Source organism: Pleurodeles waltl, chromosome 1_1 (assembly GCF_031143425.1).
Source record: "Pleurodeles waltl isolate 20211129_DDA chromosome 1_1, aPleWal1.hap1.20221129, whole genome shotgun sequence".
Taxonomy (NCBI): Eukaryota; Metazoa; Chordata; class Amphibia; order Caudata; family Salamandridae; genus Pleurodeles; species Pleurodeles waltl.
The window spans coordinates 567,469,419-567,497,394 of record NC_090436.1 but is presented as its reverse complement, the minus strand read 5'-3'; the positions used below and the strand labels follow the sequence as shown (position 1 = coordinate 567,497,394).

The window sequence follows — 27,976 nt, the reverse complement described above, 5'->3', positions numbered from 1 at the left end:
GCCAGGCTGGCAGACGAAAACATACGTCTGCCAAAGGCACCAATCCTTTTGCATTCTCTATCCGGGGGAATAATGGGAATGAATTAGGATTCATCTTACTGACTGAGGCCTATACATTGACACTCTTCAGAGTACGGTACTTGGTGAGAAAATCCAGATCACAGGCACTAGCCTATATCATTTGGCCACCTGCCGGCTAACAGGTAGGCAAGAACATGGCGTCAACAAGGTAGTCATCATTGTTTCTGAGCAAGGGCTCAGATGGTGCTAGCCAGACTGCAGAATTTCTGTAAAACCTTAGTTTCTTGTCTCAGTGAACAGTGAAGGGATGCTGTTATTCTCCACTGCCCTCCGAACCACCAAGCAAATGAGGCACACTCTACCGTTGATGGCCCATTTGATGAGTCAAGTTCTGTCTCAGGGATGTGTAAGACATCATGAGTATAATGAGGGGAAACGGGCACTACCCCTTGACGCTGTCATCAGTATCCCGAGGTGAACCATGCTCTGGCACAGGATAGAGTCAGAACCAAGAGGGAAAATGAAAAATTTGCTGATAGTTGCGACTCTGTAGAGGCACTGACAGTGACTGTGCTTTTGTAATTTATTAATTCCGTTAAGCTCAAGCAGATGTCAGTTTGGGGTCTGACATGGAAGTTTGCACCAGATCATTAAACTGTGCTTGGGGCGTCAGTACCTGCTTTGAGCTCAGGGTCAGAATGGAAGTCTGTACGGGCCTAGTAACAGGACCCAAGGGTATAGGTGGCGCTGAGAAAGGACCTGAAGGAGGTTACTTGAGTAGATGTCCCTCTGGTTCCATGGGGCTCAAAGACACACAAGAGAGAGCTGGAAGCACACTGAAGATTTGCAGCATTACATTTTTGGAGGCTTCAATTCGCTGTGGGGTCGATGACAGCCCAAGGAACTTAGGGTGTGTTGAGACCAACGATGGAACTGGTTCTTTGGCAGTTGACCTTGAAAATGTTTGACATACACCCTGCGCACCTTCTCACTGGAGTCAAGATGACGCTACGGGCATAAGCCCTACTGGAATTTCTTAAGCTTGATCTTGGACTTACCTGAAGATTTCAAGTGGGAAGTAGAGTGTTAGCACAAATAACCTGTGACTTGGAGTGGGTCATGCATGAAAATCTTAGTCTCCAGGTCACGAATTGCCTTTTGGTGCATTCTTTTTTATCACACAACTGAGTCATGCCCAGAGTGTAGGCACCAGAGGCCTACCTTGTGAAGGTCCATGATCAACATTTGCTTTCTGCAGTCATGGCACAGATTAAAGCCTGTTGTTCAATGGGAACATCTTTCCTAGTACACTGTTCAGTTGTTTTAGGAGTCATTGGAACACCCAATTAGATGATGATTTATTTCCTGTCTCCTTTGTAAGGCTGCTGTTAAAAACAAGCATTTGCAATGAACTAGGGTCTCGCATTTGTTGGAGTTACAGCTATTCCCAGTTGTAAACTCCCAACCAGATTTTTCTTGCGTTAAAAGAAGAAAACAGCGTGATCGCGCTGCTACAGTTCACTCGTAATAATACCTATTGGCAAAAGTGCAATTAACTGTGTAACAAGGTCGATAGTATGCAAAGCGCTCGACTTCTGCCAAGTGAGATCGCGCTGCGAAAATAGAGAAAAAGTATTCCACAAACCTGATGGGAAACAGCGAGCCTCATGTTTTCTGTACTTGGTCGCTGCGCTCGAGGAGGGCTAACCACCGGAAAAGGCATGACGTATGCGTGCCTTCCACTAATCAAAGCAAGCAGATTCTAACACGCAAGCCAACATGCCAATAAAAGACACTGACGTGACGTCGACGGGGCACCGAGCCCTTTTCTAATACCTAAAGCGTCTCGCTAGCGATACACATGCACAAGCACATGCGACGCAGGCTCGACCCTAAAAATGTAAGGGACAGTGACTTTCTGCCATTTCAGTGCTACGTTTAAGTGAGGATTTCTTCTTTTCACCTTCACAAAGAATAATTAAACATGTGACAGGTGAAAGGCTGTTTTTTTTTTTTTAAACATCACTAGTAAAACAGACACCCCAGTGAATATCTTTTACATTTAACATTTTTACTACACGTATAAAGTTGACACTTTTTGTGGGATATGCTTACAATAAATATTAAAAAAAGCTTAACCAGAGCACCTGCATGCCAGGGACAGACCTACTGGCTTTTGAAAAGCATGTTATACATTATTTTTAACATTAATTTATATTTTTCTTTATTTGTAACTAGTTCAAATAATTTAATTTCACATAATTTCACATAGGAGGGTGTTGAAGTACCAGTGGTTGGCCATGTGTAGTGCTGGACTTGCTACTGATTTTTTGAGTACACCAACTTGAGAATACCGAAAAGTATTAAACTTACTCAAAAGTTTGAGCTGCCTTTGTGAATCTGACCCTTTAAGTCAAATTGCCTTAAATTTCACAATAACCCTGAGTAACAACCGTACATCCTTATTATGGCTTCAGGTATGTACACCATTTTCATATATTTGCCTAATATGAGAGATTGGATGGGTTTTGGACAAAAGCCTTTTGTCATCTCTCTACAATCATATTTGCCTCTGTGGCGCTGTAACAGGATATTATAACGTTTCGTGCATGCTCCACCACTATGGAATTGTTGCAAACAATACAAAAGTATTTTTCTTACTATTAGAAATTGAATGAAAGGTAATTTCAAAATTATTTTTCAGGACGAAGACACCATCTACTATCACACATATTTTTGCAAGAATCAAAACTTTGATCAAACTCTTATTATCTTATAGGGATGTAAGTTAGATACCTATTGTAGCCAACTATGACCCCTGTCTTTCATAGCATATCTTAAAAGTTAACTAATGATTTCACTGTTCTTCGCACTCTCTAAACTTTGCTCAGTATGATTTCACAGGTTTTAGCAGTGCCTCGTTTTTCTGTAACTTACTTTTCTTTCTTTGTCTTGAGTTCACATTTTGCTTTGACCTTCATTAACCCTTAATAGTCATGATTTGTATCAAGTTAGGAAATGAGAATTTGATCAGTAGTGATGATTTCAATTTGTTAACATCACTGTGGTGCATCATACAAGATCAATTACTTACTTTTGTGATTAGGCTGCATTACAAGCAGTAGAGACAAACCCAGTTCCATAAACGAACACGCTTCTAAATAAATCCAATAAAACAAAACAAAACAACACTGAAAGTACGGACGTTTGCTTGGGAAGAACCTGAACCATGACTGGTCGTGTACTGACATTTTCAGCTTGTTATAGACAAATACACCAGTGTACCTAAGAAAATGCAGAGAGAATTGCACAACAACCCACTGATAGAGGTAATTTCCCTGTCATGTTAACACCAACCTTAGCTTCAAGGTGCCCCACTGCACTCAAGACCACGTCTGCTTGTCATCAAATCAGTCTGCTCTGCAGATCACTTCAGAACACCTACACAACCACGGATCGTCTACCACCTCTAAACGACAAACCTGTGGCATGCATCCATACAACCCATTTGAGCCATAGCACCTCGTTTCATCAAAGGTCTTCTCTGACAGATTAACTCCAACTGACAAGCAAGGGAGACTATGAAGGAAAGGAGCAGCTTATCCTACTATGACGTATGTGGAACTACATCCAACTCAAAATCCGCCAAACATTATCCTCCTCTGTTACAGAAAAAACAGAAGAGCCTACACTTCAAACAGTGCCTCATTACTATGTTAACTCCTGCTAACCAGATGCTACTACATCCTGAAATTCTTCCATTATTCATCCGCTATTTTCTTTGTGCTCAGCAACTTGAATAAAACGAAGGTTTGACTGCCTTAACCGATTAAGATTTTCTTGCTTTACTTTGAGCTTTGATTTTCTTGCTCATACTTCCGAATAGAGATTTGATGTTGCTTTTGGATACCCTCGAGGTCAAGGACCCACTGTTCTAGTTCTTCAGTTCCTGTAGAAAGAAGTAAAATTTCTCATCCTGTATTTTTGTCTCCTCATTAATATACACTGCTGATCGACAATTAGCCTATTTAACCTCTTGGAGTTCTCGCAGAATTTTATTAATGGTCTGTGCTGTTAGTATATCTCTCAAGAATTTCAGATGCATATTCAGAGCAAACTAAACATTTTCCAACTTTCAGTATGTTCATCAGGTGGGAACTGCTGCAATCTAATTACTCTTGAACAATTCAGTTCTAAAAACAGATTTTAACATTTTTTTAAACTAATTACTATTGCTCATTAGTTGGAAAGAATGTCTGATGCCTCTAAGCTTTTATATTTCTTGCACTGTTTTCTCTCATGCTACAGCAAATTACGGGGCAAGGTGAAAAAACATAGAAATGCAATATGTTCAGCTGCTTGTATGCTCTTGATGCCCGGGGGTACTGCATTATTTATTTACGTGCTCGCTATCTTTATTTTTCGCATCTGTAAATCAATTTGTAGGAAGTTGGCTCTGTGTATACTATCTCAAAGTGAGATAGTGTGCACATAGTTCAAGGTTTCCCCTTTGAGGTTGACTGTGGCAAAATTAGATAATACTAATGCTCCATTTTGTGGTAGTGTGGTAGAGCAGTCGGCTTGTCAGAGGGTAGTATTAAGCATTTGTTGTACACACACAGGCAATAAATGAGGAACACACACTCAAAGACTTAACTTCAGGCCAATAGTTTTTATATAGAAAAATATATTTTCTTAATTTATTTTAGAACAAAAAGATTCAAGATTTGAGGTAAGCACATAAAATGCAAGTTACTTTACACAGGTAAGTATAGAACTTTGATTTAAAACAGTAGTACACACAGTTTAGGTTAAAATGGCAATAAGCTAATTTAAAAGTCGACACAGTGCAAAAATCAATAGTTCCTGTGGGAGGTAAGTTTGGTTAAGTTTCTCAGGTAAGTAAAGCACTTACACAGTTAGTCTCCTGGGCATAGGCAGCCCACCGTTGGGGGTTCAAGGCAACCCCCAAGCCACAGCACCAGCAACACATGGCAGGTCAGGTGCAGAGGTGAAAGGAGGGCCCAAAACACATAGGCGCCTATGAAGAACAGGGGTGCTCCCGTCCTAGTCTGTTTACAGGTAGGTACCTGCGTCCTCGGGGAGCAGACCAGCGGGGTTTTGTAAAGCACTGGGGAGGACAGACACAAGCCCACAAAACGCACCCTCAGCAGCATAGGGGCGGCCGGGTGCAGTAGGCAAAGTAGGCGTCGAGTTTGCTATTGAAAGCAATGGAGGGACCCGGGGGTCACTTAGGCGATGCAGGCAGGGCAAAGGGGGGCTTCTCGGGCCAGCCACTGACTGGGCTAGGATGAGGGCCGCCTGCTGGTCACTCCTGCACTGGTGGGTGGTTCCTCTCGGTCCTAGGGGCTGCGGGTGCAGTGCTTGGTCCTGGCGTCAGGTTCCTTGTTACCAGGCAGTCACGGTCAGGGGGAGCCTCTCGATCCTCTCTGCAAGCGTCGCTGTGGGGATGCAGGGGGGTAGGGGGTGACTCAGGGTGCCCATGTCGTCGTAGTCGCCTGGGAGTCCTCTCTGCAGTGTTGGTTCTCTTGAACTCGAGCCAGGGACATCGGGTGCAGAGTGTAAAGTCTCACGCTTCAGGTGGGACGAGAGAGTTCTTTGAAAGTTGTTTCTTTGTTGCAAAGTTGTTGCAGGTTTTGAACAGTGCTGCTGTTCTCAGGAGTTTCTTGGTCCTTTGGGTTCAGGACAGTTCTCTGAGTCCTCAGAGGTCGCTGGTCCCAGTCAGATGCGTCGCTGTGTAGGTTCTTTGAGTCTGGAGACAGGCCAGTAGGGCTGGGGCCAAGTCAGTTGTCGTCTCCGTTGTCTCTGCGGGACTTTCAGGTCAGCAGTCCTTCTTCTTGTAGGTTGCAGGAATCTGATTTCCTGAGTTTAGGGTCACCCCTAAATACTAAATGTAGGGGTGTGTTTAGGTATGGGGGGCAGTAGCCAATGGCTACTGTCCTTGAGGGTGGCTACACCCTCCTTGTGCCTCCTCCCTGAGGGGAGGGAGGCAAATCCCTATTCCTATTGGGGGAGTCCTCCAAAACCAAGATGGAGGATTTCTAAAGGCAGGGGCCACCTCAGCTCAGGGCACCTTAGCGCTTTCCTTACTGGTAGGTGACTCCTCCTTGTTTTTCTCATTATTTCCTCTGGACTTGCCGCCAAAAGTGTGTGCTGTGTCCAGGGGGGCAGACATCTTCACTAGCTGGAGTGCCCTGGGGCATTGTAACACAAAGCCTGAGCTTTTGAGGCTCACTACTAGGTGTTACAGGAGGGGGAGGTATTAAGCACCTCCAACCAGTGCAGGCTTTGTTTCTGGCCCCAGGGAGCACAAAGGCTCTCATCCCAGGGGGTCAGAAACTCATCTCAGTGGCAGGCTGGCACAGACCAGTCAGGCCTGCACTGAAGGACTAGGTAAAATACAGGGGGCATTTCTAAGATGCTCTCTATGTGCATTTTGTAATAAATCCAACACTGGCATCAGCGTGGGTTTAATATTCTGAGAAGTTTGATACCAAACTTCCCAGTATTCAGTGTAGCCATTATGAAGCTGTGGAGTTCGTTTTGACAAAGTCCCAGACCATATACTTAATATGGCCACCCTGTACTTACAATGTCTAAGAATGGTCTTACTGTAGGGGCATATTGCTCATGCAGCTATGCCCTCACCTGTGGTATAGTGCACCCTGCCTTAGGACTGTAAGGCCTGCTAGAGGGGTGACTTACTTATGCCACAGGCAGTATTTTCTGTGCATGGCATCCTGAGGGGGATGCCATGTCGACTTTGCCTTTTTCTCCCCACCAACACACACAATCTGCAATGGCAGTGTACATGTGTTAAGTGAGGGGTCCCTTAGGGTGGCACAACACATGCTGCAGCCCTTAGGGACCTTCCCCGGTCACAGGGCTCTTGGTACCACTGGTACCTTTTACAAGGGACTTCTCTGTGTGCCAGGGGTGTGCCCATTGTGGAAACAATGGTAAATTTTTAATGAAAGAACACTGGTGCTGAGGCTTGGTTAGCAGGGTCCTAGCACACTTCTCAGTCAAGTCAGCATCAATATCAGGCAAAAGTAGGGGGTAACTGCAACAGGGAGCCATTTTCCTACACAAGGCCCCCCCCCCCACCCCCAAGCCCACAGGCCAGGAGACTCAGCCAAATCTTGGAGAGTGTTCCTAGTCTGTCAGGTGAGGAAATGTAGGGAAAACAGGCTGTTTTGTTGCAGGGCCTACACTGCCTTACATCCTCCTGTTCAGGTCATTCCCTCTGAGGAACTAACCCACGCCCACAGTGATAGGCCCTAGTCTGAATTGCCTCTTGTCTGTGTGTTTAATGTCTTCACCCATTCTCTCTATTATGGGGTTAGAGGTATTCACCTCTGCTAATCTTATCTTAGCCAGGGTCACCCCTAGCTTACCCAAAGACGTTACCCGTAGCTGGAGTAACCCCACCATGACTAACAGGGTCAGGAGGCCTAACTTGCTATTTGGCATGGGGTCAGACCACCATGCCAAGGACAGTGCAGCCATAAAGGCTAACACCCAGCAGAGGCCACTGACAGCTGTCAGTGCCCAGAACCACACTTTTAGCTCTTCACCTACAAGGGAAGGGGCTAAGTTACAGGCTTCTTTGGGTTCAGGGTGCCCGTCTGCTGTGTTAGAGTGGGGGATTACTACATCTTGTAGTAAACACCCTTCTTCCACTCTTTCTTCTGTTGGCTGAGGAGCCACCCACTTATGCTCAACAGTTGCCTGACTAGTCAGGACTTCTTGTGGGTCAGGTTGGACTGTACCAGTGCCACTTTTGGAGTTCTCCCCTACAGGAGCAGAAACTCCTTGGCTTGATAGAACCTTGGCTAAAGGTTGTCCACCCTTCCTTCACTGTTTTCTTTTTCTTCTGGGGCCTACTTGCAGTTACTGCAGGGGCAGCACCTCCAGGATCCTCGGGAGAGGACTGGCACTGGACCAGTTCCTCTCTTGGGCTCTGACTAACCTCTGGGTAGTAATTTCCAAGGAGGCAATCAAGGGGGAGGTCTGCCACCCTTCTCCAGCTAAAAGTCCCACCTACTTCTAGGGGCACAAAAGCCACAGGCATATCAGTGACCTTGTCTGGGTTAACTCTTACTCTAGCAGTGTCACCTCGGATGTACTAGTTCGAGAACACCAGCCTGTCATGCACAATAGTGTGGCTGGCACAAGTGTCTCTCAGGGCAATGGTTGGGATTTCATTCACCAGTAGGTGGTGGAAGTGTCTACTTCCCATCTGGAATCTCTAACTCACCTGTTGGACCCTTTCTCCAGTTGAAGGCTATGAAAACCTCCTCATCTGAGGAGTCATCCCCAATGGCTACACTGGTCACCCCTGGGGTTTTGCTAGGGGGATTGTTTTTGGGACAAGAAGTGTCCTTGGTGTGGTGCCCTATCTGTCTACAGTTCTGGCCCCATGCCTTAGTGGTATCCCAGTTCTTACCCTGGTACCCATCTTTGTTTTGGGTTGTGTCTTGTGGCCCACCCACCTCGACAGGTTTTTGGGGGCCTACAGAGGACTCATTTTTTAAAAATTTCTAGTGTCATCCACTTTCTCCTGGGGATGCTTTGTAACCCCTTTCTTTTGGTCACCCCCAGTGGAAATTTTGGTTACCCTAGTCTTGACCAAGTGGTCTGCATTCTTTCTCAATTCTTGGGGAGAAATTGGACCTAGGTCTACCAGATATTGATGCAACTTTTCATTGAAGCAGTTACTTAAAAAGAGTTCCTTCATAAACAAATTATAAAGCCCATTATAGTCATGCACTTCATTTCAAGTTACCCAACCATCCAGTGTTTTCACGGAGTAGTCAACAAAATCAACCCAGGTCTGGTTCGAGATTTTCTGAGCCTTCCGAACCTAATCCAGTACTCCTCAGTTGAGAATCCAAAGCCCTCAATCAGGGTAGCCTTCATGAGGTCATAGGAATCAGCATTTTTACCAGAGAGCGTGAGGAGTCTGTCCCTACACGTTCCAGTGAACATTTCCGAAAGGAGAGCTCCCCAGTGAAATCTGCTTACTATTCTGGTTGCACAAGCCCTCTCCAAAGCTGTGAACCACTTGGCGATGTCATCCCCTTCTTCATATTTAGTTACAATCCCTTTGGGGATTTTTAGGATGTCAGTATTCTCTCTGACTCTATTTAAGGTGCTGCCACCTTTGATGGGACATAAACCCAGGAGGGGGGAATTCATCCTAAAGTTCACTAACTTCCCCATCTGAAGGAGTATCCTCAGAGAAGTGGTCCCTTGTGAACTCTGCCAAAAGCTCCTGGAGCTTTACTTTGGTAGGGTTGGACCCAGTTTTTATCTTTTTTAGCTTACAGACAAGTCCTTAACTCTGACATCCCTAGATGCAGGTAAGGGGTGAGGTTGAGTTCCATCCCCATCTCATCTGTGCTAGACATTATCACTGTAAAAGTTGGGATTACTTTTTAAGAATCTAAAAACCACTTCTCTAACTTAAATCTAAACTTTTACAAGTGTTTACACTCTAAAAGAAATGCTAACATGGACTTACACAAGGCCCTAGCAGGACATTAAAAAATGTTTGGAAAAATAGTTCAAATTGGAAAAATCAATTTCTAATGACAATGTTTGGAATTTAGTCGTGTGATCAGGTATTGGCTGAGTAGTCCAGCAAATGCAAAGTCTTAGACCCCACTGCTGCTCCACCAATGAAGAAAGTTGGCTCTGTATACACTATCTTCAAGTGAGATACAGTGTACACAGAGTCCAAGAGTTCCCCTTAGAGGTTGATAGTGGCAAAATTAGATAATACTAATGCTCCATTTTGTGGTAGTGTGGTCGAGCATTAGGCTTATCAGAGGGTAGTGTTAAGCATTTGTTGTACACACACAGGCAATAAATGAGGAACACACATTCAAAGACTTAACCCTAGGCCAATATTTTTTATATAGAAAAATATATTTTCTTAATTTATTTTAGAACCACAAGATTCAAGACTTGAGGTAAGTACATAAAATGTAAGGTACTTCACCCAGGTAAGTATAGAACTTTGATTTAAAACAGTAGTACACACTGTTTGGGTTAAAATGGCAATAAGCTATTTTAAAAGTGGACACAGTGCAAAAATCAACAGTTCCTGTGGGAGGTAAGTTTGTTTAAGTTTCTTAGGTAAGTAAAGCACTTACACAGTCAGTCTCCTGGGCGTAGGCAGCCCACCATTGGGGGTTCAAGGCAACCCCAAAGCCACAGCACCAGCAACACAGGGCCGGTCAGGTGCAGAGGTCAAAGGAGGGATCAAAACACATAGGCACCTATGAAGAACAGGGGTGCTCTGGTCCTAGTCTGCTTACAGTTAAGTACCTGCGCCCTCGGGGAGCAGACCAGGAGGGTTTTGTAGAGCAGGGGGAGGGGGGAGGGGGGGGACACAAGTCCACAAAACACACCGTCAGTAGCATAGGGGTGGCCGGGGGCAGTAGGCATCTGGTTTGCTATTGAAAGCAATGGAGGGACCCGGGCGTCACTTAGGCGATGCAGGCAGGACATAAGGGGGCTTCTTGGGTCAGCCACCCACTGTGGGCTAGGATGAGGGCTGCCCGCTGGTCACTGCTGCACTGGTGGGTGGTTCCTCTCCGTCCTGGGGGCTGCGGGTGCAGTGCTTGGTCCAGGCGCTGGGTTCTTTGTTACCAGGCAGTCGCGGTCAGGGGGAGCCTCTGGATCCTCTCTGCAGGCGTCGCTGTGGGAATGCAGGGGGGGGTTGACTCAGGGTGCCCACGTTGTCGTAGTCACCTGGGAGTCCTCTCTGCGATGTTGGTTCTCTTGAACTCGAGCCGGGGGCATCAGATGCAGAGTGTGAAGTCTCACGCTTTGGGCGGGAAGAGAGAGTTCATTGAAAGTTGTTTCTTTGTTGTAAAGTTGTTGCAGGTTTTGAACAGTGCCGCTGTTCTCTGGAGTTTCTTGGTCCTTTGGGTTCAGAGCAGTCCTCTGAGTCCTCAGAGGTCGCTGGTCCCTGTCGGATGCGTCGCTGTGCAGGTTCTTTGAGTCTGGAGACAGGCCAGTAGGGCTGGGGCCAAGTCAGTTGTCGTCTCTGTGGGGCTTTCAGGTCAGCAGTCCTTCTTCTTGTTGTAGGTTGCAGGAATCTGATTTCCCCTAAATACTACATTTAGGGGTGTGTTTAGATCTGGAGGCAGTATCCAATGGCTACTGTCCTGAGGGTGGCTACACCCTACTTGTGCCTCCTCCCTGAGGGGAGGGGGGCACATCCCCATTCCTTTTGGGAGAATCCTCCAAAACCAAGATGGAGGATTTCTAAAGGCAGGAGTCACCTCAGCTCAGGGCACCTTAGGGCTGTCCTGACTGGTAGGGGACTCCTCCTTGTTTTTCTCATTATCTCCTCTGGACTTGCCGCCAAAAGTGGGGGCTGTGTCCACGGGCGGTCATCTCCACTAGCTGGAGTGCCCTGGGGCATTGTAACACAAAGCCTGAGCCTTTGAGGCTCACTGCTAGGTGTTACAGTTCCTGCGGGGGTAAGTGTTAAGCACCTCCACCCAGTGCAGGCTTTGTTTCTGGCCTCAGGGAGCACAAAGGCTCTCACTCCAGTGGGTCAGAAACTCGTCTCAGTGGCAGGCTGGCACAGACCAGTCAGTACTGCACTGAAGGATTGGGTGAAATACAGGGGGCGTCTCTAAGATGCTCTCTGTGTGCATTTTTTTATAAATCCAACACTGGCATCAGTGTGGCTTTATTATTCTGAGAAGTTTGATACCAAACTTCCCAGTATTCAGAGTAGCCATTATGGAGCTGTGGAGTTCGTTTTGACAAACTCCCGGCCATATACTTAATATGGCCACCCTGTACTTACAATGTCTAAGAATGGACTTAGACACTGTAGGGGCATATTGCTCATGCAGCTACGCCCACACCTGTGGTAGAGTGCACCCTGCCTTAGGGCTGTAAGGCCTGCTAGAGGGATGACTTACCTATGCCACAGGCAGTATTTTGTGTGCAGGGCATTCTGAGGGGGATGCCATGTCGACTTTGCCTTTTTCTCCCCACCAACACACACAATCTGCAATGGCAGTGTATATGTGTTAGGTGAGGGGTCCCTTAGGGTGGCACAACACATGCTGCAGCCCTTACTGACCTTTCCTGGACACAGGGCCCTTGGTACCACTGATACTTTTACAAGGGACTTATCTGTGTGCCAGGAGTGCGCCAATTGTGGAAACAATGGTACATTGTTAGTGAAAGAACACTGGTGCTGAGGCCTGGTTAGCAGAGTCCTAGTACACTTCTCAGTCAAGTCAGCATCAATATCAGGCACAAAGTGGGGGGTAACTGCAACAGTGAGGCATTTTCCTACACAGTTTATCTTCATCTTGGGCCAACTATGCTTTGGTAATTGAAGAACAGAAGACTTAACCTTTCCAACGTATTTTATACTATTTCTCCATGAGTAAGGTAATCCCTTTCTTAATCTGCAATTTCACACGCTGGTACTTTAAAGTATTTTTCTTGTTATTAAAATTATACTTTGTCATATGTTGTCGCTGATCTCTTGCTGGGAACGTGTTTGACAGATACAGAGAAAGAGACAAACAAGACAAAGATTAGGTGCACAGAAACTAACAAAATCTGCAACAGGTAACCAGTGAACTTTTTATTTCTATATAGAACTTTAGCTTTACTTGTACTATGAGTCAAATTAATACATTACTATTGCTTCCATACATCTGCGCCAAATGCCTTTATAGTCTCATTTCACTTGTTAATGGAAACGCAAAGTGGCAAAGAGTGAACATTTTAGAAATATGATAAATCAAAGCAATGCATAAAAATAAACTGTATTTATTTAGCACGATTTTTGTATGAAAGAAATACACTTTTACACCTGGGGATAGTTCTAGTAGAAAACCATAAGATGTATCTATATTACAACACTGCACTTACAAAAGACAAGTTTCTCTTGCACTTGTCTGTCAGACGGCTGCGGAAAAGGAGTTGGGAGTATCTTTGTTGTGGTGAATGTATTCAGAGATACTTTTCTTCCACCAAAGCACGTTGAAGGTGCTGCAAGAAAATAAAATATGGAAATTATTTTCACTTTCACACACTTCTGTAACAAATGGATCTACTTATTCCCAAAATAAGCACATAGTTCGAGAGCAATTCACATTTTAGCATCACTACCTTCAAGAAGAATTCTTAAAACACAAAACCTTTCTGGTTAATTAAGTTCTAGTTTCTAGCTACAGCACATTAGAAAGTCCCAATAAACTAGGCAATTTAAAAGTTGTGTGATTTTCATGTCCACTATTTTTAAGAGCAATTAGAAACAGTGTTAGGTATTATAGCATATCTCACCATGAAACTATTTATATTAAACTTTTTTATTTTTATTATTGATGTTTATTAGTGGCTTGAAATAACTCAGACCTGACACTGGTTGGCTTCAGTTTTTAAAACATTAATAAATTACTTAAGGTAATATCTTGAAATGTAAATGACAATACTAAATAATTCAAAGGACAAAGTACTGCAGCTTCAAAGGAAACACTGCCATACTAACAGGAAAGAAACACACTTAACTGAGTTGAAAACAACATTATAAAGAAACTATTGTTTTGAAATTACATTGTTGTTTTGCCTGTAAATTGTGCGCATAATCTTCCATAAAATAAAAAATCTTATGTTTCTATTAACCAAGTGAAATGAGACTATAAAGGCAGATGGCTAAAGTTAAAAAACACAGAAATACACGTGTACTGGTTCTTTTGCAGTGCAGCGCCAGCTCACAGCAGCACACAAGCAACTTAAGGTCCTAGATGTCAACAGGGCATATTACGCACCAAGCAGAAATATTATGTAGGAAGGAACAGAGCGGGACAATTGTTAGCTCACCACCTGTGCTCCCAAGCACTTCAAAACAAGGTGGAAGAGATTAAGGGCTCGGACAACTCCACAAAACACCACAACGAACAGATTGTTAAAGAATTTGAACGGTTCTATGCCGAGCTCTACTTGGCAGAGTAGCTGGACAATGAGGATGCTGCTTCCTATTTAGCCCAAGTTCCCATGGTCATGGTTACTCAAGACGATGCTTCCACCTTAGACAGAGATATCACAGTCATTGAAGTAATGGTGGCCATTCTACGCCTAAAGTCAGGCAAGGCTCCTGGGCTGGATGGCTACAGCTCCGAATTCTATCAAACTTTCAGGCCATTGCTCGCTCACCTTTTAGCACACTTAAATAGCTCATTTAGTGTTACTGGCACCTTGACAGATACATTGCAGCTTGCAATTATCACGGCGCTTCCCAAGCCAGGTAAGAACCCTACCCAGTGTTCCTCCTAGCTTCCGTTCTCTTAATCTAATGTTGATGTTAACATTTTCAAGGAGATCTTAGCGCATCGTCTGGCTCCTTATATGGAGGGATTAGTGGACCCCGACCAGAACGGGTTTATACTTGAGAGAGGCTGTAGTGATAATACCAAGCGTATTTGCCACTTGTTGGATAAGATGCAGCATTCTCGCATTTCTCCTATCCACAGACGCAGAGAAGGCCTTTGACCGAGTGAACTGGCCATATCTTCGCTCGGTGCTGGCACGCTTTGGCCTTGGACCCCGGTTTCGTCAGTGGGTCCAGAGTAGCTATTCATCTCCCAAGGAAGTGGTGAGGGTCAATGGCAGCCGTTAAGATGACACTTACAGAAAATATTATACATTATGCAAATATCATCGCTTCAACCCCCTTCCAAAAAAAGGTAATCAATAAGCATTCAAATATTTTAGAAAGCTAGTAAAAGCCTGAGAATTGGTACCAAGACTGCTTCCTCAGAGAGACTGAATAGCTCATGGACTGAGAGATGGAATCAACTGTGTATAATCCAGCTTTTATTATGTAAAGGGCTACATCTCGTATGTCACAGACTTCTCAGCAAAGTGAAGTCTGAGGTGATCTGGTAGGCTAGGAACCACCATAGCTTCCATATCCCAAAGTGTACAAGAGTAACAGCCAAAAAGGCATGCTGCATTCAGGGATCCTAATCCGAGATTCCCTGAGGGAGGAAACTTTTTTGCCTACCCTAGGTTTTTGGATTGTCTATATGGGGGGGGGGAGGGAAGAATACATTAGGATTTTTTCTAGAGGTGGTTGAGGCCTAAAATACTAAGCTCATGGGAGAGGGCCGAAGGTAACGAAAGGCTGGTTCATTAGGCCCTGTCCTATATCTTCATCTATTATCCGCTGTTGGGGACTTAGAGGCTCATGAGATGTTAAAATTAAACAATTGTATTGATCACACACTTCTAGGAGGCTCTTGGCGCCCTCTGTAGGACATGACATGCAGTAAAAGCAAGTTAGGGACTGGAGCTGCATCCTACAAAACAACTACAACATGAACCATCCTCAGATCTTCCGGAAGCTATACAAAGGCAAGCAATCAGGTAAGAGACGGACGTCCCACCAGAGAAAGCTTCCCAAATAAGCAGAACATTCAAAAGACTGAAATTGAAAGAACAAAGCAGCCAGGGTGGACAATACAATTTAAAGTACAAGTTACTTACCTTCGGTAACAAAATATCGGGTAGAGACATATTCTAGTTGCAGATTTCTTACCTTATAATTTTCCCCAGGCGTCAGACTGGCTCCGGAGATTTTTCTTCTAGCAATATCCTTGCACGTCGGTAGGTGGCGCCGGTCAACTCTATGGGCGTCGTTGGCATCGTAGTCACTGTGATGACGACGGGAGTAGTACATAGACGCCGCCTCAGCGTAGTGACATCAGTTTCTTTTAATGACTTTCCACGCCAAAGCGCAGAACCGCTAAGAACATTGAGATTGGGGCACTAGAGCTAAGGACCTGAAGGGGGAATCCCTGTCCCTAGAAATCTGTTTGCAAGCGGGGAGGATGGGTGGGTCGGTAAGGAATCTGCAACTAGAATATGTCTCTACCAGATATTTCATTACCGAAGGTAAGTAACTTGTAGATCTGATAGAGACTTTTAGTTGTAGATTCTTTACCTTAGAATAGATACCCAAGCAATGCCATCCTCGGAGGTGGGCTGTGAACCAAGATCATACTAGAAAGTCCTGCAGGACCGAACGACCGAAGTAGCCATCCCGACGGACCTGACGACTGTCCAGGCAGTAGTGTTTAGCAAGCGTGTGCAGGGGCGCCCACGCAGCTGCTAGGCAGAGATCGAGGACAGGAACTCAGCGTGCTAAAGCAGTGGAAGCAGCAGTCGCTCTGGTGGAACGAGCACGCAAGCCCTTAGGGGGTGGCTTCTTGGCCAAAGTGTAGCACATCTTGATGCAAAGAAGTTACCATCACGAGATAGTTCGTTTTTGTACCGCCTTCCCTTTCCTCGCACCCACATACCTGACAAAGAGTTGATCGTCCACCTGGAAATTTTTAGTACGATTCAGAAAGAACGCCAACGCTCTTTTTGGGTCCAGACGGAGTCACTCCTCATGGGAAGGATGTGGGTGTGCGTAAGTAGTAGGCAGGGTGATGGTCTCGCCTACATAAAAAGGCATAACCACTTTTGTGCGCAACACCACTTTCTCAGGGTGCACAGACAAGAATGGAGGTTTGGCCGAAAGGGCCTGAAGCTCACTGCGAGCAGAAGTGATGGCAACAAGACAGTCGAAGGTGAGAAGCCGTAAGGGACAATTGTGCATCGGCTCAAAGAGAGTAAACATTAAATAAGTAGGACAAGACTGAGGTCCCACTGAGGCATAATAAGTGGAGTGGGAGGAAATAAATGGGTGAGACCTTTTAGGAATCTACTCACAATAGGAGATTGAAAGAGAGAGGGCTGATCAGGTAACCTAAGAAAGACAAAATGGCAGATAAATACCCTTTAAGGGTGCCCAAAGCAGAGCCCTACTGGGCCAAAGAAAGAATGACAAAAGAACCTCAGATAGAGGGGCAGAGAGGGTATCAACAGATTTGTTGGTGCCCCATGCCACAAATTTATGCCAACGACAGGCGTATACCGTTTTGGTGGAGGGACGCCTGGCTGCCAAGATAACATCACAGACTTCGGGTGTAAGATCAGAAGTCATCAGCTGTCGCTGCTCAATCTCCACCCATGAAGGCGGAGATTGGACAGGTTTGGGTGGAGAACCGTCCCCTGCTGCTGTGACAGAAGATCCGCCCGAAGAGGCAGTCTGAGTGGAGGAATGATGGCCATACTCAATAGCTCTGGATACATTGCTCATCAAGCCCAGTCTGGAGCCACCAAGATGACTTGGGCCCGTTCGTTCCTGATCTTCTTGAGAACTCTGGGCAGAAGTGGTATAGGCGGAAAGGCAAAAGCGGCTCAGAGCGAGTGCTGCCTTGAAAACTCAAATGCCCAAAACAGCTGACATTGCACGTTCTCTGCGGAGGCGAACAAACCTAACCAAGGCTTTCCCAACTGCTGAAAGAGACCTTGTGCCACCTCCAGATGGAGACGCCATTCGTGATCGGCTGTGCACTGACAGCAGAATTTGTCTGCTCTGGCATTGAGAGAACCCGCCAGATGTTGACCCACCAGGTTAATGCCCTGATGTTCCAGCCAAGTCCAGAGACGTAGTTCCTCTTGACAAAGGGTCTAGGACCCTACTTTGCAATGCTGGTTTCAGTACCACATGGCAGCAGTATTGTCCGTGAACACCTGCACTACCTTCCCTTTGAGAGAGGGAAGAAATGCTTTCAATGCAAGCCTGATCACCCAGAGCTCCAGAAGATTGATATGGAGCCCAAACTCCGCCGGAGACTAGAGGCCTCTGATCTCCGCCTCTCCCATGTGGACACCCAACCGAAGAGCGACGCATCTGTCGCTATAGATAGATCTGGTTGGGGAAGGGAGAGGGATCTGCCATGGACCCAATGAGGATTCGAAAGCCACCACTCCAGGTCCTTCACAGTCCCCTCTGAGATTTGGACCATGTCGGAGAGAACCTCTGATGCTGCGCCCACTGCAACTTCAAATCCCACTGCAGAGCCCGCATGTGTCACTAGGAGGATGCAGGAGACCAAGAGGCCCAGCAGCTTCAGAGTCAGTCTTACCGAACCCCTAGACAGGGGCTGAAAGATTGGAATCAAAGCCTGAATATCTTGGACTCGCTTTTCAGGAGGATAAGCCTGAAACTGTACTGTGTCCAGAACAGCTCAGATGAAAGGAAGCGTCTGAGAAGGAGTCAGGTGTGACATAGGCAAGTTTATAGTGAATCCCAGCGTGTGCAGGAGGATTGCCGTAGTCTGAAGGTGGGAGACGACTTTCTGGGGCGAGTCCGTCTTCAACAGCCAGTCGTCAAGGTAGGGAAAGACTGAGACCCCTAACCTGTGCAGATGAGCTGCAACCACCGCTATCACTCACGTGATCACCCGTGGGGCGCTGGTAGGGCCGAAGGGGAGCACGGTAAACTGATAGTGCTCGTGACCTACCACAAATTGTAGGTGTCTGTGGGCAGGCAGGATGGGGATGTGGAAATTTCTCCTTCTTGAGGAAGTAGTTGAGGTCCCGAAGGTCTAGGATAGGATGTAAGACCCTGTCTTTTTTCAGCACCAGAAAGTAGCGGGAATAACAACCACGACCTACTTCTGGACCGGTACCTTCTCTATAGCTCCCTTGGCCAAAAGAGCTGCGACTTCCCGTTAGAGAAGTGCCAAATGATCCTCAGGGAGTCGCTGAGTGATGGAGGCATGGCTGGTGGGGCAGATTCGAAAGGGAGGGAATAGCCCTTTCGAACGATCTGCAAAACCCACCTGTCTGTAGCAGGAGCTTAACAGCATGGGTGGCATGGTGGCTGAGGTGGGGATGCAACAGGGAGCCCCTTTCATGGGCACGAAAGGCGGACTGTTGGGGGCGAGGGGCAGCGGTAGGCCAAGGGACCGAGCAGTAGCCCCGGAGTCTTTGAATCTATCCAAGTCCGAGCCTGCCTTGTCTCCAAAGAGATGGGAGCCATCAAAGGGCATGTCCATAAGAGACTGTTGGACATTCCCCAAAATACCAGAAGTATGCAACCAGGTGTGGAGTCTCAAGGCCACAGTCGTAGCAACCGATCTGCCCAGAGTCCATTGTGTACAGTCCACATCGGATTGTAAACTTAGCCGCATCTCTCCCATTGGTGACAGCTTGGGAGATGATAGCTCGGGCCTCCTCTGTTATCTGCGGCAGAACTTGCACGAACGTATCCCAAAGAGAGTGGGTATAGTGGCCCAAAAGGCATAAAGTGTTCACAGACCGCAGCGCAAGACTGAATGAAGAAAACATCTTCTTCCCCAATTGTTCTATCATTTTTGATTCCCTAACTGGGGGTGGGGAAGGGAATTCGCCTGAGGAAGAGGACACCTGGATGACAAGACTCTCAGGTTTGGGGTGTTGGGACAGGAATTTAGGGTCGTTCGGGACAGGCAGATGGCGGAGTGCCACAGTCCTGTTCAGCCCCTGTTTTGGGTTTGAACCAAGTACCAAAAGGACATCGGTGAGGGCCTCACTGAATGGCAAAAGGGGCTCAGATGTGGAAGCCCCTTGCTGAAGCACCTCCGTCAGGAGATCTGACCTAACCATTAAAGTAGGCAGCATGTCAACAACAGAAAGATCAACAGATGTGGCTGTGTAAGAATGGTGCGCACTTCCAATATGTCTGCCACAATGGATGGTTGAAGTTTATGCTGATTGAGTCATTATTCGTGAAGAAGAGTGCTCCAGTGGTACCACACCCAGCCACAAGGTGTGAGGGTCGTAACCTATGTAGGTCACAGTCCATTTAAGTAAAACAGAAAACCACGGCACATCTCAAGGTCACAGTAAAAGCCATTTATTCCTTGGTGATTGTAGCAAGAGAATTGGTGAAAGAAAACAGCCGACACGTGTTTCGTCACTGAAGCCTTCAGATGCGACGCGATCCATAAACAGGAGTGACGGGAGACCGGTAACAGACGTATCATGGTCTACGGACTCCCCCTTTTAACGCATACCACACATATCTGGTCTATATTCATGACCACTGGAGTATAATATACATTACCAATACCTCTAATCTACGAAAGCCTTGAAAAAGTCCAGTGTGACGAAACACGTGTCGGCTGTTTTCTTTCACCAATTCTCTTGCTACAATCACCAAGGATTAAAGTAGGCAGCTCAAGGCCAAGAATCTCAGCCGCCCTACTGACCACTATAACATAAGTGTCTCCGCTGTAGCCACGGTAGGAGGAGACAGCATGCCAGCGTCTGGAGAAGTGTCCAGTCCACTGGCCTCGCCCAATTCCTGTGCCCAGTCCAAAGATGGGTCATCCTGGTATTTATAAGGGACCATGGACCCTCCAATCCTTCCCTGAATCTGTACCCATAAGGAAAAGGGTCCAAATCCGACTTGGAGTGAGTAAGCCCCATCGAAGACCGAGGCGGTGTCGTCCGACGCCGTTCTGACTCCCAGTCGTCGGGGATGAGGATCGGATCGATGTGGCACCACCGACGTCGGGAGCATCGACAATCGAACAGGGGCCTAGGAAGGTCTCAGTGGTATGACCAGTGTCGGTACGGATCCGCAAGTGGATCCGGAGGGGAACTCGGTGGCTGGAGTTGAAGCCGCCGGCACAGAACCCGAAGGCTCCCCAACCAAACCCCTTGGACCCGAAGGCACTGTGTCGGGGTCGGCCTGCCCAAAAATGAGGCACATGGCCTCATAATACTCCTTTAATTTGGCAGGGGTCACTCCGGTTCCAGGAAATTCGGAGAATTGCAGAGCGGACCGAGAAGCAGGCTCCAAAGACAGAGACCTCGAGCGTCGACGCTCCTCCTGCGTCGCATCAGCCAAGCGACAGGGTGAAGACGAAGGGCTTTGGGACCACTTCAACTTCTTCTTCTCACCTGCGCCAGAAGACTTGGAAGAAGAATGGTGGTGGCTCCGCAAACGGTCTCGAGACCTTCCCCTCGAGTGAGACCAGGACCTACGCGCTGGATCGCAATGAGCTTGAGGGACCGCTACCTCAAGGCCTTCGGGTGCATGGGCCGGCCCTCGGTGCACGACTTTGGGTTGTGGTTGCGCTCCAAGCACCACAAACAGACCCGATGTGGATCTGTCAAATACATCATGCATTGACAGTCAATGCACGACTTGAATGCCGTCTTCGGGGACATCTCAATGCACCAAAAACTCACCAAAAACTCGACAAAACGGTTGAACTCGGTCAAAAAGAGACTGGATCAGCAAATGGCATGGAAAGAAAAGAAATTACGTCGGTGCGCTGAGGCAGCGTCTATGAAGTACTCCCGACATCATCACGGCAACTACGACGCCAACAACGCCTTCGGAGTCGACCGACGCCACCTACCGACGCGCAAGGGTATTGCTCAAAGAAAAAAATCTCCAGATCCAGTTTGATGCCTGGGGGGGAAATTCTAAGGTAAGGACTCTGCAACTAGAAGTCTCTATCAGATATAACATAACACTGCCATATGTTCTTGGTAAGCCCAAAACAAAGTATTTTGTAACAAGGCACAAAACCCTGTTCGCTAAGCTCTCAAAGAAACAACTCTTGTACACACTGTAGGAAAATGGCTCCTTGTTGCAGTTACCCCCCCACTTTCTGCCTGATATTGATGCTGACTTGACTGATAGTATGCTGGGACCCTGCTAACCAGGCCCCAGCACCAGTGTTCTTTCACTAAAAATGTACCATTGTTTCCAAAATTGGCACACCCCTGGACCACAGATGAGTCTCTTGTAAAAGTTACCAGTGATACCAAGGGCCCTGTGACCAGGGAAGGCCCCTAAGGGCTGCAGCATGTGTCGTGTCACCCCAAGGGACCCCTCACTTAACACATGCACACTGCCATTGCAGATTGTGTGTGTTGGTGGAAAGAAAAAGGCAAAGTCGACCTGGCATCCCTCTCAGGATGCCATACACAGAAAATACTGCCTGTGGCATAGGTAAGTCACCCCTCTACCAGGCCTTAAAGCCCTAAGGCAAGGTGCACTATACCACAGGTGAGGGCATAGCTGCATGAGCAATATGCCCCTACAGTGTCTAAGTCCATCTTAGACATTGTAAGTAGAGTGTGGCCTTATTAAGTATATGGTCTGGGAGTTTGTCAAAACGAACTCCACAGCTCCATAATGGCTACACTGAATACTGGGAAGTTTCGTATCAAACTTCTCAGAATAATAAACCCACACTGATGCCAGTGCTGGATTTATTAAAAAATGCACACAGAGGGCATCTTAGAGATGCCCCCTGTATTTTACCCAATCCATCAGTGCAGGACTGATTGGTCTCTGCCAGCCTGCCACTGAGAGACGAGTTTCTGACCCTCTGGGGTGAGAGCCTTTGTGCTCACTGGGGCCAGAAACAAAGCCTGCACTGGGTGGAGGTGCTCCACACCTCCCCCTGCAGGAACTGTAACACCTAGCAGTGAGCCTCAAAGGCTCAGGCTTTGTGTTACAATGCCCCATGGCACTCCAGCTAGTGGAGATGCCCATCCCCCCCTGGACACAGCCCCCACTTTTGGTGGTAAGTACAGGGAGATAATGAGAAAAACAAGGAGGACTCACCCCCTCAGCCATGTCCATCCCTAAGATGACCAGAGCTGAAGTGACCCCCTCCTTGGAAAATCCTCCATCTTGTTTTGGAAGATTTACCCAGTAGGAATAGGGATGTGCCCCCTCCCCAAACGGAGGAGGCACAAGGAGGGTTTAGCCACCCTCAAGGACAGTAGCCATTGACTACTTTCCTCCAGCCCTAAACACCCCCCTAAATTTAGTATTTAGGGGTGACCCTGAACCCAGGAAAACAGATGTCTGATGACCTGAAACAAGAAGATGGACTGCTGACCTGAAAGCCCTGCAGAGACAACAGAGACAACAACTGACTTGTCCCCAGACTGAAAGAACCTGCAACAGCGACGCATCCAGCAGGACCAGCGACCTCTGCCGACTCGAAGGACTGCCCAGCAACCCAAAGGACCAAGAAACCCCATAATACAGCGGCTCTGTTCAAACAACAAAGAAACAACCAGCTTTAAAGGGACTCCAGCCTCACTCCGGAAGCGTGAGTCCCCAACACTCTGCACCCGACGCCCCCAGTTCGTTTCCAGAGAAACCAACACTGTAGAGAGGACCCCCAAGCGACTCCAACGACGTGGACACCCTGAGACGACCTCCCTGCACCCCCACAGGGACGCCTGCAGATAGAATCCAGAGGCTCCCCCTGACCGCGATTACCCAGTAACAAACGAACCTGACTCCTGGGAGAAGCACTGCACCCGCAGCCCCCAGGCACGAGAGAAACCAACTACCGGTACAGGAGTGACCAGCAAGCAGCCCTCATCAGTGGCCAGTTGGTGGCTGGCCCGAGATACCCCCCTGTGCCCTGCCTGCATCACCAGAGTGACCCCCGGGTCTTTCCACTGATTTCAACCTAAAACCCAACACCTACTTTACACACTGCACCCGGGCGCCCCTGTGCCGCTGAGGGTGTAGTTTGTGTGCCTGTTTGTGACCCCCACCCTCCCAGAGGACGCAGGTACTTACCTGCTAACAGACTTGAACTGGCGCACCCCTGGTCTCCATAGGCGCCTATGATATTTGGGCCTTACCTTGACCTCTGCACCTGACAGGCCCTGTGTTGCTGGTGCTGGGTGTTTGGGGTTGAACTGAACCTCCAATGGGGGGCTGCCTATGCACCGGAGACTTAACTTGCAAGTGCTTTACTTACCTGACAAACTAACCTTTACTTACCTTCCCCAGGAACTGTTGATTTTTGCACTGTGTCCAGTTTTAAACTAGCTTATTGCCATTTTTGCCAAAACTGTGTACAATACTGTTTTAATTCAAAGTTCCATGTTTCCATGTCCAAGTACCTTACAATGTATGTATTTACTTGAATTCTGAATGTTGAGGTTCTAAAATAAATTAAGAAAATAATATTTTTCTATATAAAAACCTATAGGCCTGGAGTTAAGCCATTTAGTGAGGCCCTTGTTCTTTTTGGGTATCAGAAAGTAGTGGGAATGACAACTGTATGAAAGTACCCTCTTTTTGGCATGGTTACCCCCACTTTTTGCCTGTTGTCAGTATGTTTTGACTGTGTGCACTGGGATCCTGCCAACTAGGACCCCAGTGACTGTGCTCTATCCCTTTAAATTTGGTTGCTTGGACCCCACCCTTCCATCCTTCCCCCACATTTGGCATACTAGTGCTCCCTTATAGGTCCCTAGTATATGGTACCCAGAGCATTAGGGTACCAGGGGTTTCCCATAGGTTGCAGCATGTATTTTGCCACCCATGGTAGCCCATGTAAAATATGTCTGCAGGACTGCCATTGCAGCCTACGTGAAAAGGTGCATGCACCCTTTCACTTCAGGTCACTGCACCACGTCAGTGTAAGTCACCCCTACGGTAGGCCCTCCTAGCCAAGAGGGCAGGGTACATGGAACTTGTGTGCAAAGGCACCCCTGCATGAGCAGAGGTGCCACCACAAACTCCAGCTCCATTTTCCTGGACTTTGTGAGCGCTGGGAACCCATTTTAGCCATGTACTGGACATAGGTCATGACCTATTTCCAGCTACACAATGGTAACTCCAAACCTGGGTATGTTTGGTATCAAACATGTCGGTATCATACCCCAATACCCAGCATTGGTTATATGATTCCATGCACTCTGGGGGCTACTTAGAGGACCCCCAGATTTGCTCCTACAAGCTTTCTGGGGTTTTCCCAGCAGCCCACACTACTGCCACCCCTCAGATGGGTTTCTGCCCTCCTGCTGCTTGAACAGCTCAAACACAGGAAGGTAAAACAAAGGATTTTCTGTGGGAGAGGGAGGTAACACCCTCTTCCCTTTGGAAATAGGTGTTACATGGATTGGGATGGGTAGTCTCCCCAAGCCACTGGTATGCTTTAAAGGGCACATTTGGTGCCCCCCCCTTGCATAAACCAATCTCCACCAGTTTAGGAACCTCCAGTCCCTGATCTGGCGTGAAACTGGACAATGGAATGGGGGTGGCCACTCCCCTGTTCATCACCACCCCAGGGGTGGTGGCCAGAGCTCTACCAGGGGGCCACTTGATTCTGCCATCTTGAAACCAAGATGGGCAGAGGCCTCTGGGAGCATCTGCGAGGCCAGGTCAGGCAGGTGACGTCACAGCTCCCTCCTGATAGGTGGTCACCTTGCTAGAGGACCAATCACCCTTCCAGGGCTCTCTAGGGTCTCCTTCTTGGGTGGGTCCTCAGATTCCACATGCAAGACTCCAGCAGGACTCCTGTGCAATGTTTGCTCCTGGCCACCAGAACCGCAACTGGACACTTCAGGAACCGACAAGACTGCAACTCCTGAGACGAGCTTGCCTTGCAACATTGTTTCCCCGGCTCCTTCCAGTAACTGCAACATTTCCCCGGCTGTGCATCCTCTGGGGTCGGTAAGACTTCAACTGCACTGGGAAGCAAGAAGGAATCTCCCTTGGAGTGAAGGAGTCACTCCCCTGCATCTGCAGGCACCTACAGCAACGACATCCAGCTGTGTGGATCTGCTCTCCTCTAGATCTGTGTGAATCCTGCATCAGAGGTGGTTGTCTGGAGTGGTCCCCTTGGTCCTCTCTGCCCGCTGTCCAATTTGGGAGATGGTGAACCCTTGCAGGACAGTACCCTTGTACACCGCAAGTCTTGCAGCAGCCAAGGCTTGTTGTCTCCTGCTCCAAGGGATCTTCAGGCTCTAGGTAGCTCCGCCCCCCAGCACTTCAACCTTGCAAGGACAGTCTCTCGTCTGCTGCTCCAGCGACGTGGGCCTCTTCTCCAGGTTTGCTGATTGGGCTTCACCTCAACTTACTATGCCTGCTGCTAGTGGGTTGCTTGTGGGGGCTGCAACTGCTTCTGCTGACTCTCCCAACTGGTGAGAGTCAACCCGGACTCCCCTCCAAAGGTTGCAACTCCAGGGCTTTGCTGGTCCTCTTCAGCCCTGCAACTCTATTTTTGCCTCTTCTTGCATTTGCCAAGGCTTGTTGGTTGTTCTCCTCACCACTGACCATCTGCGACCCGACGACTGACGTGGGACACCATCTGCACTACTCCAAGGACTACTCTGCAGCTCCTTGACTCCACAACTGATCTTCTTCCTCTGTCAACCAGGATCTTCAGCCACCAAAAGGTGGGTAGTGGCTCCTGCCCCGACTGGACACTCCATGGTGGACTGGACTCTGTCCCCTTCTTTTGTAGGTGTTCTTATTCCAGAATTCACCTTTGGTTTCCCTGAGGCCCTGTCCTGTTCTTGCACAATCCATTTTCTAAGTCCTCTTGTGAGTCCTTGGGAAAACCAGGTACTTACAGCTACTCTCCCCTTTGCTGGAGGATCAGTAAGGTACTCACCTCTTGGGTCCCAAATTCTCCCAGCTCCCCTCTAACTACCTGATATCTTTGGGTGGGGGGACTTTATTTCACATTCCACTGTTTTACTATATGGTTTGGCCTTCCTCAAGGGCCCTAGCTATTTTTTACAATTCTTGCCAATGCTTGTTGTTTCTATGCTAATTTCTGATTCCTATTGTGTGTATATAAAAAGTGTATACTTAGCTCCAGTTGGAGGGACTACCTATAAATAATCTAATGCAGTGCTACTATAATAAAGTACCTTTATTTTTGTAACACTGTGGTTCCTTTCATGGGCGATAAGTTACTGTGGGACTACTGTGGTATTGCATAAGTCTTAGCTGCTCATCCACAGCTACCTCTCGATAGCCCTGGCTTCTTAAGCGCTGTCTTCATTCACTAATGAAGGGGTGTATGGAAATGCCTCCTTGGCATGGTTACCCCCTGACTTTTTGCCTTTGCTGATGCCAAGTTATGATTTGAAAGTGTGCTGAGGCTCCACAATTGGCGCACCCTGGCATCCAGGTAAGTAAGTCCCTTGTAACTGGTACCCCTAGTACCAAGGGCCCTGATGCCACGGAAGGTCTCTAAGGGCTGCAGCATGTCTTATGCCACCCTGGGTACTCCTCACTCAGCAAAGACACACTGCTTGCCAGCTTGTGTGTGCCGGTTGTGGAGAAAATGACTAAGTCGACATGGCACTCCCCTCATGGTGCCATGCCAACCTCACACTGCCTATGGCATAGATAGGTCACCCCTCTAGCAGACCTTACAGCCCTAAGGCAGGGTGCACTATACCACAGGTGAGGGCATAGGTGCATGAGCACTATGCCCCTACAGTGTCTAAGCAAAACCTTAGACATTGTAAGTGCAGGGTAGCCATAAAGAGTATATGGTCTGGGAGTCTGTCAAACACGAACTCCACATCACCATAATGGCTACACATAAAACTGGGAAGTTTGGTATCAAACTTCTCAGCACAATAAATGCACACTGATGCCATCTTAGAGATGCCCCATGAAAACATACCCGACTTCCAGTGTGGGCTGACTAGTTTTGCCAGCCTGCCACCTACCAGACATGTTGCTGGCCACATGGGGAGAGTGCCTTTGTCACTCTGTGGCTAGTAACAAAGCCTGTACTGGGTGGAGTTGCTTCTCACCTCCCTCTGCAGGAACTGTAACACTAGGCGGTGAGCCTCAAAGGCTCACCCCCTTTGTTACAGTGCCACGGGGGACATCCCAGCTAGTGGAGATGCCCGCCCCCTCTGGCCACGGACCCACCTTTGGCGGCAAGGCCGGAGGAGATAATGAGAAAAACAAGGAGGAGTCACTGGCCAGTCAGGACAACCCCTAAGGTGTCCTGAGCTGAGGTGACTCTGACTTTTAGAAATCCTCCATCTTGCAGATGGAGGATTCCCCCAATAGGATTAGGGATGTGCCCACCTCCCCTCATGGAGGAGGCACAAAGAGGGGGTAGCCACCCTCAGGGCTAGTAGCCATTGGCTACTAACTCCCCAGACCTAAACACCCCCCTAAATTGAGTATTTAGGGGCCCCCAGAACCTAGGAAAACAGAATCCTGCAACCTGAAGACGAAGAAGGACTG

At 47.7% G+C, this 27,976-nt stretch overlaps 1 protein-coding gene across 1 annotated transcript in view; it reads right to left on the bottom strand.

Annotated features, from left to right (window-relative positions):
* The window catches only part of PPIP5K2 (diphosphoinositol pentakisphosphate kinase 2), a 1,112,711-nt gene that overhangs the window by 38,207 nt on the left and 1,046,528 nt on the right, over window positions 1–27,976 (bottom strand). Inside the window, exon 31 of the mRNA XM_069226183.1 lies at window positions 12,964–13,083. Coding sequence (XP_069082284.1) covers window positions 12,964–13,083 — 120 coding nt within the window. The remainder of the gene's footprint in view (window positions 1–12,963; window positions 13,084–27,976) is intronic.